This window comes from Xenopus tropicalis, chromosome 3 (genome assembly GCF_000004195.4).
Source record: "Xenopus tropicalis strain Nigerian chromosome 3, UCB_Xtro_10.0, whole genome shotgun sequence".
NCBI lineage: Eukaryota > Metazoa > Chordata > Amphibia > Anura > Pipidae > Xenopus > Xenopus tropicalis.
Window position 1 is genome coordinate 8,746,468 of NC_030679.2, and position 15,340 is coordinate 8,761,807.

Here is a 15,340-nt window from a genome sequence, read left to right on the forward strand (position 1 = left end):
TTTGCCCCTTATCCAGCATAAGAGCCAGGTCCCCAGTACTGTCATTTCCCATTTAAACTAATGACAGGCCATAGTCAAACTGGATTGGGCCTAATAAGTGAACTTTAAATTAATCTTATCAAATTGTCTTATACTCGTCAGTAAATATTGCCCTGTTATATGTTTTCCCTTGAGCCACCATTTTGTGATATTCTGTGTTTCACTTCCTGATCACCTGACAAGTTCTCACTGTAACAGGAAGACACAGCTCTGCCCCTTCATTTCCTGATGTAACCTTTCCCCTCTCTGTGGCCAAATAACACTCACATTTTGATTAAACTGTTTAGAACTGTTTATTCTAAGAACGCATCTTTATACAAAATTAACAAATCCGTGAAAATTCACTATCCCCCGCGCATATGTCAAATTCCTTATACATTAAAAAAAAATGAATGCAATGGTCAGTCAAAATAGATTAAAAAAACAAAACAAAAACAATTTATCATACTTAGCGCCGACTGCTGAGGTAACAAGTGGTTGTGTGAAAAAGAAAAACCCAAAATATACAAATTTGTAAAAACCAATAAATAAAAATTCACATTTTCTGGGAATGTCTGAGGAGTTTCTCTGTGATTTATGAACTGGGGCTGTATAAATAAATCATGATCAAATATCAAAACTGTCGCTTTATAAAAAGTATATATATATATATATATATTTCAGCTGTTTACGAGATGGTAAAATGTATTAGGCATACAATAAAGTCCAACTATGTTTAGATTCTGACAAAAGAGCTACCTGAATTACCTCATCAAACCCCCATTTTGAGCAAAACACCCCCCAGATCTCAAGGGGAACTTAAACTCTTTAAAAGTTATCTGTAAATGCATTGGCTTCAATAGCAGTATTTCATTACCCCTCTCCTGTCCTGTGGTTCTGGATCTGAAATAATGTAGCAGAAGACTATTCTCCTCCAGGTCAGCTGGCTTCTGCTGCATTGTTCATAAGTGTCTATTTGACTGTTAGCTCTTCTGTCCAACAGATTAGGGGGGAGTCATTTTTATTTGCACCACCCATTTCCTGTCACGTGACCTTATTTCATACATAACACAGCAGGATGTAACAGTGTAGAAAAACCCGGAGCACAATAAAGTCCATGGCTCCATCTGAGCTTTGTTTTTGCACATCGCTTGTCCGGCTACTTCTGCTATAGGAGTTCATGAGTCTTATCCTTTATATAACAGCGGCACTGAAAATGTGAGACTGCAGAATACTGAATAGGACCTTCCACAGGAAGAGTCATTTCTTTTCTGTCTTTTCATTTTGCACTGTTAATATAATAAACTCTGAACAACGGCGCCACCTGCTGTTCATTGGGCCAACTGGATACGGCCGGCAGAAAATGAAATTAGTGAGCAGAGAATGGATCACCTGATGCCACAAGGGTTTCCTTTGTTCTGTTTCTGCCACTGGTCGGTGGGATGAAATAAATTGCAGTTGGTGCGGTTGTTTCACTGCCATTGTAAAAACTATTAATATCTGGAAAACTAGAAAAATATATTTAATTAATGCAAACTGCAAAAGAATTTTTTCAACTGCCATCTTATAGAGGTAGAAGCAATAAGTCGGTTGCAGCTGGCAGAGCCTTGTACTTAAGAGTGGGTTTGGGTTTGCTTCATTACGGAACCAGGACTGGATGATAGAACCATAACACGTCAGTACCAGCTGTGCCAATTTCTAACACACAACATCTTCTTGGCATACAGTTCCCATGATTCTCAGCAAGAAAATACAGCTAATAACAGTAATGCCTTCAACTCCTCATAAGCAATGGACACTGCTCTGATATGCACTATATTCTACAAACTGGCCAATCAATTTATCCTTTTAAAGGGGAAGGCAACCCAAAAAAAGGAAAAACAATGCCAATATTGTATCCAGGGCAGTCTCCACTAAAGGGGAACTAAACAGACCCACCAGCCTTAATGATTTCTTCATACACAGAGGAACTCATATCAGACACATTAGGGGATAGGGGGGCAAACTCTGTACAATACATTCGTCAAAATCAGAAAATAATTAAAACTAACACAAAGAACGAAGAAGAAAAAAAAAAAAAGGCAGCAAAATTGAGTGTGTAAACAGACAAGAGAAGGCGCAAGAACGCCACTCAAATTTCCTGAGATGCCCTGTCCTCAGTGCCACCTTGGGAAGGACAGGCGTGTTCCGATTTACAGTGTAAGATGGCAGCAAGGTCCTGCAGTGGCCGTGTAGGGTGGAGGGTACTTGGAAGAGAGTCCCTGAAGGCACAGGCCAGCCAAGGCTACGGCATCACGGGGCGGCAGTGATCCAAGGCCTTGTTTGAAGTGAGTGCACTCACCGGTCTTCCTGATATTCACTCACAAGTTGCCTGCTGCAAAGAATTAAATTAACAAGAGGATCAGTTGGTGCTCATAAGGGATAATGTACCCCCTACTGTAAATGATAAGGATATTAGCAGTCACTGAGGGGTTCTGTGCCCATATAAAGGCACAAGGCTGCAGGCTGAGTTATACAGGGAACGCTGAGTATCACTCATGTATTATAAGGGATAATGTACCCCCTACTGTAAATGATAAGGATATTAGCAGTCACTGAGGGGTTCTGTGCCCATATAAAGGCACAAGGCTGCAGGCTGAGTTATACAGGGAACGCTGAGTATCACTCATGTATTATAAGGGATAATGTACCCCCTACTGTAAATGATAAGCATATTAGGAGTCACCAAGGGTGATCATAAAAACCCCTTTGGCCTTGCCACTTGATCTATTACCTGCCCTGTGGTGTTGATTAAGTAAAATATTGAGAGTTCTATACAATTATCTGGCTTTAAGAAGAGATTCCCATACTGAGGGAAAAGCACCACAAGGTAGGTATAGAGTTGTGGGTGGGATGGGGGGGGGGGGGGTCAGTAACTACAATATATATTTATCTACTTACACTAAATGTAATGAGCTCAAGGAACAGAGGAATGGCTCAACAAGCCTACAAACTCAGTATTAGTGGGTTCTGGCTTGTTACATGCCCTCTGGTGTTGGATTAGGGGAGTGCAGAGCATTTTTGCCAGGGAGGTGCCTTTAAGAGCCTTGGCCTAGTACTGACCCATCTGTGCCTATGGGATCACACTGTGCCCCTTACCTGGTCCTGCGGCATGGATGGGGGCTTCTGTACCATGTCCCCTTGCCCAGTGGCTTTGGGGAAGGCTGGAGGCTGCATTTGGAAGTTCATCCTGTACAGGGAGATGGAGGGAGATTAAAACATAAACCTGTAGTGAAACAATAAATCTCCATTATAGAGATGGGTAACTCTACTATTGAACCACAGATCCCAGCATCCTCAGCCAATAACATCTGTCTTGAAAGGCAGCTCACTCACCCCCCAAAAAAGGCAAAAAAGGCCCAAATATCAGCATGTAGAACACAGAGCACTCATGGGACTTTTCAGTCGTTAACAGAGAATGTTGGGAGATGTAGTTCAGTAGGAACTGGAGAAGCCAGCTACCAAAACAAAGCTCAGAAGCAGACTTGGCCCCATACTCACCGCTGGGGTCGGTACATGTTCTGGAAAGGGGGCATGTTGCCACTTTGCTCCATCATGACAGCCTGAAAGTGTCCTCTGTTGTGATCCAGGTTCTGGTAGCCAGGCCGCAGAGCAGCATGGCCGTTAGTCTCGGCATGACCAGGATGCCGCGGGGCATGCATTGGTGGCTGAGGGTAGCCCTGAGGCCGGTAATGGTGCTGAGGTGGATAGGGAGGCTGAGGCATAACATTAGGATGGGGACGGAAGTTGCCATTACCCCAAGGCTGCGGCCCTTCATACCCAAAACTGCCACACTGTCTCTTGTGACTGTCCAAGTCCAGGAATTGTTTGGGGCTCTCAGGTCTGTCTGATCCTCCTTCACTCCTTTGTCCTTCCTCCTCTGCCTGCACTTTGGCCTCCCCTGGCACAGCCTTTGGCTCTCCTTCCAGCAGAGGGGACATTAGTAAGCTCCTCAGTTCCCCCATTCCCTGCAGATTTTGGGGGGGCCCTGGGTGAGGATAGGTACCTCTCTGCTGAGGAGGCTGGGGCCAGCGTGTATATTCCCGAGGGTAATAAGGAGGCTGCTGATAAGGCTGGTAGGGTGGATGCCCTTGCTGTGGGTGCCGTTGGTAAGGATAAGACGGATCCTGATGGGGGTACCTGGGATATGACCCTGGTGCAATTTGAGGATGTCCGTTACCATATCTCTGGGGTGGAAAGGGTGAAGGATATGCCCCTGGAGGCCTAACGACCCCAGGATTGTGGGAAGCAGTGGATAACAAGGTTGCCAAGTTACTGACTGTCTCTGCCCCTGGCTGGGGGCGAGCCACATCCTTCCTAGGGGCTGTTATCGGCTCGCTCTTTGGGGCCTCCTTCAAAGATTCCTTTGATTGCCCAACTTCTGCTGTCCCTTCCACTGCATTATTTGGGCCCTGGTGGGGTGCTGAGCTGGCCCCATCCTGGGTTCCACCTGTGGGACCCCATTGCTTTTCCTGATCTCTGAAGGCGCCAACGCCTGGATTCCCTTGGTTTGGCGGAGGGACTTGTGGCAAAGGCGAAGGACCGTCATCCCCATTCATTAGGGCTTGTGTTGGAGCAGTGGGAGGGGACTTGGGTTTGGAATCGCCTGGTGACGAAGCTGCAAATGAAATACAAACGCAATGAAAAGCAGCTCTAATAGGTTATACCAGCTTTTGGGAATTCTAATGCCAGGACTCGGATTGGCTACATGTTGATCTAATTCTCTAACTGAAGATATAGGAAGGGTCGGGCATGGATACCTACCTTTATCTCCTGGAGCAGTTGTTTTTGCTCGATTCACAGCAGAGGGCTGGCACATATCTGGCCCATTCATTGTTCCCGGTGCCCCAGAGGGCGGATAGGGTGCAGGTCCTAGAGGCAGGGGGTATGCAGAGCTTGGAGGACCAGAAAGGGATGAAAGTCTTTGCATGGCCACCATCTCTGGACTGTCCATCATGGAATTCCCAGCTGAGCCAAATGTATTCCTCCCATTGCACACGGAGTCAGGGGGCCTCACCATGCGTGGGTCCATAGGGGCCCCATACTGTTGAGGCCTTGGAGGACAATTTCCATTCCAAGCAGCAGATGGCTGCCCTAATTGAAATGGTGCAGAGCCAGGGCCTTGAGGAGGAACTCTACCATCTGGGAGGCCGGGTCTCATCTGGGGCATGTATCCCATGGGGTATTGTGCTTGAGGGTACAAACGCCCGCCTTCCTGTGAGGGGCCGCTCATTCTGGCAGAGTTGGGCGGGACATGGGGGCCACGGGAATGTCTGAAATTGGCAGGGTTACTGTCCGATGCTTCCGGAACGTCAGGAGAGGCCTGCAACAAGACAACATCAGGGTTAATATATGGGGCATCATAGGGTCTCCCCTCTCCACACATCACAACCCAGTTCTGCATTACCTGAGTTCTGTAGCTTTGGGTTTGCTGTACGGGATCCCCAAGTTGCGGTTCTGGAAATCTAAGTGCTCCGTAACTAAGGCCGGGCTCCGAACTCCTCAGCGGCGCCTGCATTCCAGGGGCCGACGGCTGTTTATACGGACGGACAGACAAAGGCAATTTGTATTTAGGTCAGTACACATTAACCGTATCAGTGCTGAAAATCCTACCTATCAAGCTGGGCAGACTCCCTTTTCAGTCACCATGTTCGGCTGCACAAATCAGTCATAATGCAGTGGCTCCGCCCAACTCTCCATGTGTCCAATAAAACAACTGAACAGAAGTGAGCCTGCCCAGCTAAGCAGATAGGATCTAGAACCTGAGCTAAAGCTTTTTATTTTCCAATGAACTGGTTAGCCCTTAAGTGACACTAAGGGGCTGATTTACTTACCCACGAACGGGTCGAATGGAGTCCGATTGCGTTTTTTTCGTAATGATCGGTACTTTGCGATTTTTTCGTATGTTTTGCGATTTTTTCGGATTCTTTACGAATTTTTCGGATCCAATACGATTTTTGCGTAAAAACGCGAGTTTTCCTATCCATTACGAAAGTTGCGTAAAAAGTTGCGCATTTTGCGTAGCGTTAAAACTTCCGCGAAAAGTTGCGCATTTTTCGTAGCGTTAAGTTTTAACGCTACGAAAAATGCGCAACTTTTCGCGGAAGTTTTAACGCTACGAAAAATGCGCAACTTTTCGCGGAAGTTTTAACGCTACGAAAAATGCGCAACTTTTTACGCAACTTTCGTAATGGATACGAAAAACTCGCGTTTTTACGCAAAAATCGTATTGGTAACGAAAAATTCGTACAGAATCCGAAAAAATCGCAAAACATACGAAAAAGTCGCAAAATGTTCGTTTTCAAGTCGGAACTTTTCCAATTCGGGTCGGATTCGTGGGTTAGTAAATCAGCCCCTAAGAGTCGGCAGTTAGCCTGTGAGACATTGGCTTACCATGTCCCTTGGATGTAGGGACTGCCGGGCCATGCCCCCGTAGTGCAGCTGGTGTGGGTATGGTGATGCCATAGCCGGGGGACCATAATGCCTCTCACTTTCCTCCTGTCTTGGTGTGGAAGGACTGGCTCTGCTGCTTTCGCTTGATTGCCTTTTCCTCTCACTGTCATCTCTGCTCTTCTGCCAGCCCCCCACCTTAGAGCGCCTCCCAAGACTCTTCCGCTTCAAAGGCCTCTCCTTCTCCTCCACGTGAATCCACGTTTCTCCGTCTGACTCCCCCTCGTCCTCAGGCAGGTGCTTGAGCATGGCCTTCTTAAAGCAGCGCTCCAGGTTATCTGCCATCTCTGTGTATTCTGTAACGAGTCACATGTATAGGGAACCTCAGCACACAATAATCTGTACACCCATACTGTACTGTCTAAGGGAAACACTATGGCACCTCCTACCCATATGTATAAATACAAATACACAGAGAAGGAATGTTCTGGGCACACAATAAGCTGTACCCCCATACTGTACTGTCTAAGGGAAACACTATGGCACCCCCTACCCATATGTATAAATACAAATATACAGAGAAGGAATGTTCTGGGCACACAATAAGCTGTACCCCCATACTGTACTGTCTAAGGGAAACACTATGGCACCTCCTACCCATATGTATAAATACAAATATACAGAGAAGGAATGTTCTGGGCACACAATAAGCTGTACCCCCATACTGTACTGTCTAAGGGAAACACTATGGCACCTCCTACCCATATGTATAAATACAAATATACAGAGAAGGAATGTTCTGGGCACACAATAAGCTGTACCCCCATACTGTACTGTCTAAGGGAAACACTATGGCACCTCCTACCCATATGTATAAATACAAATATACAGAGAAGGAATGTTCTGGGCACACAATAAGCTGTACCCCCATACTGTACTGTCTAAGGGAAACACTATGGCACCTCCTACCCATATGTATAAATACAAATATACAGAGAAGGAATGTTCTGGGCACACATATAGCTACTTCAGGCACTACTTACCACTGTCCTGGCCATTGTATTTGGCACAGTTCTTAAATATGATTTTCATGTCATTGACAAACTGCTCCTTGGTGAGATAGTACCCAGAACAGAGCCTCTGCTCCACCCTGGACAGATCCATTGGGCACTGTGTTGGGGCAGAAAAGCACACGTTAGCACAAAGGGAACATTGCTTGAAGAGCGTTAAATGCATAATTGAACTTTGGTGTTAGAGGTATTAACGAACTGTTCACTGGGTAACAGGAATAGGGCAAGCTATAACTAAAACAGAGTTTGCAGCTTGGCAATTATGTATGTATGTATATCTTTATTTATAAAGTGCTACTTATGTACCCAGCACTGTACAGTAGAATACATTAATACAAACAGGGGGTTAAATAGATAAATACAAAAATACAAAGTATAACCATAAATACAAATAAATACAAGATACAGTTGCAATAAGTTAAGAGTCAAAGACACAAGAGGATGGAGGTCCCTGCCCGTAGAGCTTACAATCTATATTATATATTTATAAAATCCAGATATAGGGATAGTAAGCTCTTTTGGGCAGGGCTCTCTTCCCCTCCTGTATCGGTTATTGATTGCTTTATATGTTACTCCTTGTAGAGTGTAAGCTCTTTTGGGCAGGGCTCTCTTCACCTCCTGTATCGGTTATTGGTTGCTTTATATGTTACTCTGTATGTCCAATGTATGAAACCCACTTATTGTACAGCGCTGCGGGGTATGTTGGCGCTTTATAAATAAATGCTAATAATAATAATAATAATAATAATAATAAAATTAATAATAGTATACCATACTGCTGAGTATGGGGAGTGGGATACATCCTAATTCACATTACCGTAATGATGTTGTAGTAATTAGGGGCATAGGATTCATCAACTGGTTCCAGAAATGGCCAAGAATCCTTGTGTGCTTTCACTGCATCCAGAACTGTAGGAAACAACATGTAACAATCAGTAAGAGGACAACAGGGGGAGCTGCTGAGACATACAGAGACTAATGGTGTTTTTTTTACATATAAAAGGCATAAAATGAATAAAAAGTGCAGTGATTTCGTTGGCTGTACCTAAATCTTACCACAGGTCTCTCCAGGCAGCAGTGTTGTAAATGTTGTTTTGAAAAACAGGGGAATTGTTTCTGCCTTTCACCTATTCTCTAGAATCCCTGCCATAAAGCAGAGTGGGACTGCTGTTCTAGTCATGTAGGAAGAAACCAACTCACCTTTGTACATTGCTGTGTAATGATCGTCCAGCTCAAAGCTAAATCTAAATGGGGAAATAGAGACAGGAGAGGGGTAGGAATCAGTGAAAAGGCTTTTAGAATCAGAGTTAAATTGCCCCCCCACTGGTACCCGGCACCCATAAGCCTCCGCCATACTCACAGGTCTCCGGTTCCGTAGTCCGTTTCCACTGGGGATCTGGGTTCCAGGTGCCGGAGTTCTGGGGGGAGCTGTTTGCCCTGGGACAGGAGCCAAGCGCGTTCCTCCCTCAGCTTCCTCCTCTGGGCACGATCTGCATGGGAGGAAAAAATCAGATTAGACTCCGTAACCAACTCAGTAACCCATAGCAACCATAGGTTTAGTATCAGTTCGTTCTTCTGTCCTTCAGCAGTTGGACTAATGGAAGATTAGTGCTGCTTAAGGACCCAATCGGGCCGGACTCTCACCTTCCACAGACTTCACCCTCTCTGCCATCGCTCTCTTTCTCTCCTCCTTCAGCCGAAGCTCTTGCTCCTTCCTCTGCACGGCCAGCAGCAGGCGCCTCTCCTCATCTCCCTCGTGGCCTCCCAGAGGATTGTGGTCCTAAAGAAACAGTATTAACAAGTCACGTAAGACCTCAACTGTTATTATGTAGGAGGATTGTGGGATAATTTAGCCCCACGCCACCTTCATCCTCACCTGCTCAGGATCCCGGAGCCCAGAACGTTCCGATAACCGCTTGGAAGCAATCTCTGCTTGTTCCTTTTGGATCTTTGTTTCCTGGAAGGAAATAGTTTTATGGTATCTCTCTGTACAGGCTATGAGCAAACTTAGGGGGCTGTTCCTGCTGAATTGTGCTTAGTACAGGGGAATCCCTATGTGCCATAGTTTTATGGTATCTCTCTGTATAGGCTATGGGCAAACTTAGGGGGCTGTTCCTGCTGAATTGTGCTTAGTACAGGGGAATCCCTATGTGCCATAGTTTTATGGTATCTCTCTGTACAGGCTATGAGCAAACTTAGGGGGCTGTTCCTGCTGAATTGTGCTTTGTACAGGGGAATCCCTATGCTGCCATAGTTTTATGGTATCTCTCTGCACAGGCTATGAGCAAACTTAGGGGGCTGTTCCTGCTGAATTGTGCTTAGTACAGGGGAATCCCTATGTGCCATAGTTTTATGGTATCTCTCTGTACAGGCTATGAGCAAACTTAGGGGGCTGTTCCTGCTGAATTGTGCTTAGTACAGGGGAATCCCTATGCTGCCATAGTTTTATGGTATCTCTCTGTACAGGCTATGGGCAAACTTAGGGGACTGTTCCTGCTGAATTGTGCTTAGTACAGGGGAATCCCTATGTGCCATAGTTTTATGGTATCTCTCTGTACAGGCTATGAGCAAACTTAGGGGACTGTTCCTGCTGAATTGTGCTTAGTACAGGGGAATCCCTATGTGCCATAGTTTTATGGTATCTCTCTGTACAGGCTATGAGCAAACTTAGGGGGCTGTTCCTGCTGAATTGTGCTTTGTACAGGGGAATCCCTATGTGCCATAGTTTTATGGTATCTCTCTGCACAGGCTATGAGCAAACTTAGGGGGCTGTTCCTGCTGAATTGTGCTTAGTACAGGGGAATCCCTATGTGCCATAGTTTTATGGTATCTCTCTGTACAGGCTATGAGCAAACTTAGGGGGCTGTTCCTGCTGAATTGTGCTTAGTACAGGGGAATCCCTATGCTGCCATAGTTTTATGGTATCTCTCTGTACAGGCTATGGGCAAACTTAGGGGACTGTTCCTGCTGAATTGTGCTTAGTACAGGGGAATCCCTATGTGCCATAGTTTTATGGTATCTCTCTGTACAGGCTATGAGCAAACTTAGGGGACTGTTCCTGCTGAATTGTGCTTAGTACAGGGGAATCCCTATGTGCCAAAGTTTTATGGTATCTCTCTGTACAGGCTATGAGCAAACTTAGGGGGTTGTTCCTGCTGAATTGTGCTTAGTACAGGGGAATCCCTATGTGCCATAGTTTTATGGTATCTCTCTGTACAGGCTATGAGCAAACTTAGGGGGCTGTTCCTGCTGAATTGTGCTTAGTACAGGGGAATCCCTATGTGCAATAGTTTTATGGTATCTCTCTGTACAGGCTATGAGCGCAATAACTCCGACCCCACCCAGTCACCAGGTACTGATGAGGGAACTGACCTTCTGGGAGATCATGTTACAGATTTCGGGAAGGAATTCCTCGCTCAGGAGCTTGTAGAGCTGACGCTCATTATGGGACACCTTATCCCGGAAGCTGTCCGTGACTTCCCTCCATTCCTGCTCCGTCTGGCATAGGAGCGACCAGGAGCCCTCGCCGGGGGAACAGCCTGCACGGAAGACAAAATCCTTAGTTAATCACGGGAAAGGGGCAAAGCACCCCCATTTGGACTGACAGGACATACGTATTGAGGGACAAGCAGTGATATATGGTACCAGTACCTTTCATGTCTGATATTTCATCCACAACTGGGGGCTTGGGGTCCATTTTCTCACTGTAAGGGATTAAAGGGTAAGTACCACCGAAATTATCCTATAAAATGAACTCCAGTTACAGGGTGAGCAGTCTCTATGTGAGGTTTAGCTTTGCCTTTATTCTCTCAACGTGGAAAATGCCAATTGTATTTACATTACATTTATAGAAATATAAACAGTCCAAAGTGCTTCTTTCCAATGGGTTTAGTGGCTTGGCATGTACATAAAAGTTCTGTATAGGTCGCCCTTGTAACAGACATGGGACAGGTTTTGGGTTTTGTACCTGAGCAAAAGCTCTTCTTCCACTGGCTTCTTCTTTTTGGGTGGGCGCCCCCTCTTCCGAACCGGTTTCTCTTGGTTCTTGGATGCCCTAAAAAAAAAAAAAAGAAGGATTTGAATGTTCTGGGCACACAATAAGCTCTACCCCCATACTGTACTGTCTAAGGGAAACACTATGGCACCTCCTACCCATATGTATAAATACAAATATACAGAGAAGGAATGTTCTGGGCACACAATAAGCTGTACCCCCATACTGTACTGTCTAAGGGAAACACTATGGCACCCCCTACCCATATGTATAAATACAAATATACAGAGAAGGAATGTTCTGGGCACACAATAAGCTGTACCCCCATACTGTACTGTCTAAGGGAAACACTATGGCACCCCCTACCCATATGTATAAATACAAATATACAGAGAAGGAATGTTCTGGGCACACAATAAGCTGTACCCCCATACTGTACTGTCTAAGGGAAACACTATGGCACCTCCTACCCATATGTATAAATACAAATATACAGAGAAGGAATGTTCTGGGCACACAATAAGCTGTACCCCCATACTGTACTGTCTAAGGGAAACACTATGGCACCCCCTACCCATATGTATAAATACAAATATACAGAGAAGGAATGTTCTGGGCACACAATAAGCTGTACCCCCATACTGTACTGTCTAAGGGAAACACTATGGCACCCCCTACCCATATGTATAAATACAAATATACAGAGAAGGAATGTTCTGGGCACACAATAAGCTGTACCCCCATACTGTACTGTCTAAGGGAAACACTATGGCACCCCCTACCCATATGTATAAATACAAATATACAGAGAAGGAATGTTCTGGGCACACAATAAGCTGTACCCCCATACTGTACTGTCTAAGGGAAACACTATGGCACCTCCTACCCATATGTATAAATACAAATATACAGAGAAGGAATGAGAACTTATATACTGTATGAAGTTTATTAGCCTAGCAACAAATAACTAAGGTAATGTATTGAGTCTAGTAGAAATCTTACTGCTCCAGAAGGCGCTGTCTCTTCTCCCAGGAAGGCTCCTCTTTATACAGTCGGGTTCCATAGAAATACCAGTATAAATTCCCAGAGGAATCTTCCCCGAGAGGCTCCACGCGAAGGCTGTCTCCATCCAAACCCTTAGACAGACACACAGTGTTATATATATATATATATATATATATATATAGAGCAGTGATTGTACAGGGAGTACTGATACTACTCTACACGCTGGTTACACCGACTGACGCCTACTCTCATACTCAGCACATAATACCCATACCTATTATTTATACAGAATACCTGGCACTTTAGAATGGCAGTGGCTTCCAGACTGGGGGGGCTGACTCCCCTTGGAGAGGTGGTCTCTAATGGGGTTATGTAAATGGTATTAAGTTTGCCCATGAGCAATAACCCATAGCAACCAATCAGCAGGCAGAATTAACTAGTCACCTGTTTAAAAGCAAAGATCTTATTGGTTGCTAGGGGGTTTCTGCTCCTGGGGAAACTTAGTGTCTTTTATTACATATGGGGGTAAGTATCTGAAGGCACAGGCTGAGTCAGGTGGCTCTGACGAATAGCAGTCTGCCATTACAAAAACAACTGACTTACCCTTTAAATGCCATGTAGGTCCGCAGGGAAAACAGATGACGGGTTTATTGCCCCCCAGGCATACACGTAAAGATCCGCTCACCTGGCAAGGTCGCCAAGCGAGCAGATCTTCTCCCGATATCCCCACCTACGGGTGGGCGATATCAGGGGAATTTAGGCTAATTGGTTTGTTTGGCCCTGGGGCCAAACGATCCAATTATATCAACTGGAATAGGCGCAGTCGGTTCGGGGACCGCATCAATGATCCGATGTGGCCCCTGATCAGACTAGATTTTCTAACCTGCCCAATCGATATCTGCCCGATGTCAGGCCAGATATCGGTCAGGCAGGCTCGTCGTTAGTGCCCCTACACGGGCTGATAAGCTGCTGAGTCGGTCTAAGGGACCCATATCGGCAGCTACAATCGGCCCGTGTGTGGGGACCTTAACAGCTGGTCACATACTGCAGTCTGGAAATCATGGAGGCACCCACATATATAATGCTTTGTCCCAGTGGGCTTACCTTGAGCAGGTCAAACACATCGTCGGCGTCCAGTCTGTAGTCGCAGAGCCGGTGGAGGATCTCCAGCCTGGTCCGCAGCTCCAGTTGGTGGAAGGTCGTCCCCCTAAGGGGATTGGGCTTCCCTTCTTCCATCTCCCACCGGTAACTGATAATGTCCTCCAGATAAACGTGGAAGGTCTGCAAACTGAGCAACAGGACAGGGAGGGTTAATAAAGGGGAAGTTCATCTTTATAGCAGTAACTTTCAGTATGTTGTAGATGAGACCTTTCTAAGCAGCTTTTCAATTGGTCTTCATTAGTTTTTTTTTTTTTTTTTCTTTAATTACTAGGGTTTCTATTTTGCCTACGGCCAGCCTGCGATTGAAAATGATTCCTGCTTGCTTTGGCCACTGACCCCCAGCACCCTAAAACAGAAACTGACAACAAGGGTTCATTACTTCTGTCTTACAAACTGCTGCCATGGTTGCTGCGCTAATTAAGCCCTAGCAACGAGTTAGCAGTTGACGTGGCTTGGTGAAGTGCCACCTGGTTGCTAGGGCTTAATTGGAATTAACTGGGCAGATTAATAGAAGAGAGCCAGAAAGGTAAATAAGGAAATAAAAGTTAGAATACCAAAAATGAACAATAGTATAATTGATGGGTACGTTTTTTGCTGGGGTCAGTGACCCCGACGTCTAGTTGGCATTTCCAGTTGCAGTTAAAGAGTCAGTGTGATCCATATAGGAGTTATTACTGGAGGGGGGTGGGCTTTGATGTGGTTGAGTTTTATGTACAGAGAGTGGGGGGCTCAGTGCATTCATAGGCAAAGCACTTCCTTTGACTCACAGCCATGGAATCCCAGGCCATTCCCTTCCCGGCACAGGACAAAAGATACCGCCGTGCCCATGCCACAAAGCGATGATTAAGACTTGCGCCAATGCAGTGCCAGTTAATGACTTCCAGATGGAATGTCTAACGGCTATTGACTTTAAGGGGCTGGAACCCCCAAAACACTAGGCTATGGAGAAACGACAGCCTATTTTCTGTGTTTTGTAAGGTGGCCATACATGGGTCGATTGTAGCTGCCGATATGGGTCCCTTAGACTGACTCAGCAGCTTATCAGCCCGTGTAGGGGCACTAAAGATGGGCCTGCCCGACCGATATCTGGCCTGAAATCGGGCAGATATCGATCGGGCAGGTTAAAAAATGTAGTCGGATTGGGGACCGCATTGGCTCGTTGATGCGGTCCCTGAACAGACTGCGCCCATTAACTTTGTTATAATTCAATAGTTTGGCCCCAGGGCCAAACGACCGAATTAGGCTAAATTCGCCCCGATATCACCCACCCTTAGGTGGGGATATCAGGAGAAGATCAGCTCACTTGGCGACCTCGCCAAGCGAGCAGATCTTAACGTGTATGGCCACATTGAGCCAATGTGGTTCCTGATGGGAAAAATCAAACCAACCTGTTCGAAATCTTGCAGATTTTTGGCCAGATATTGGTCAGGTAGGCCCATCGAGGGTCCCCATGCATGGCCAGATGAGCTACTAAATTGGAAGGACCCGTATCGGCAGCTTAAATCTGCCTGTGTATGGGCACTGGGTCAGTCTTTGGGTGGAAAAGGACTATTTTACTAGGTGTGCAGTGGGGTGGGGTCATAATATATTTTATATATATATATATATATATATATATATATATATATATATATATATATATATATTTTATATATATATATAT

At 45.6% G+C, this 15,340-nt stretch overlaps 1 protein-coding gene across 1 annotated transcript in view; it reads right to left on the minus strand.

The window, feature by feature from the left end:
* Positions 1-313: 313 nt before the first annotated feature.
* Positions 314-15,340, minus strand: part of cecr2 (CECR2, histone acetyl-lysine reader) — a 31,339-nt gene continuing 16,312 nt past the window's right edge. The window contains exons 3-19 of the mRNA XM_031898593.1: positions 13,621-13,804; positions 12,514-12,647; positions 11,485-11,571; positions 11,169-11,221; positions 10,890-11,056; positions 9,394-9,474; positions 9,162-9,297; positions 8,878-9,007; positions 8,718-8,761; positions 8,335-8,426; positions 7,491-7,617; positions 6,451-6,803; positions 5,465-5,590; positions 4,822-5,380; positions 3,559-4,675; positions 3,157-3,247; positions 314-2,392 (exon numbers count right to left, since the gene is read on the minus strand). Of these exons, the coding sequence (XP_031754453.1) occupies positions 2,375-2,392; positions 3,157-3,247; positions 3,559-4,675; positions 4,822-5,380; positions 5,465-5,590; positions 6,451-6,803; positions 7,491-7,617; positions 8,335-8,426; positions 8,718-8,761; positions 8,878-9,007; positions 9,162-9,297; positions 9,394-9,474; positions 10,890-11,056; positions 11,169-11,221; positions 11,485-11,571; positions 12,514-12,647; positions 13,621-13,804 (3,499 nt within the window). The 3' untranslated portion in view covers positions 314-2,374. The remainder of the gene's footprint in view (positions 2,393-3,156; positions 3,248-3,558; positions 4,676-4,821; positions 5,381-5,464; positions 5,591-6,450; positions 6,804-7,490; positions 7,618-8,334; positions 8,427-8,717; positions 8,762-8,877; positions 9,008-9,161; positions 9,298-9,393; positions 9,475-10,889; positions 11,057-11,168; positions 11,222-11,484; positions 11,572-12,513; positions 12,648-13,620; positions 13,805-15,340) is intronic.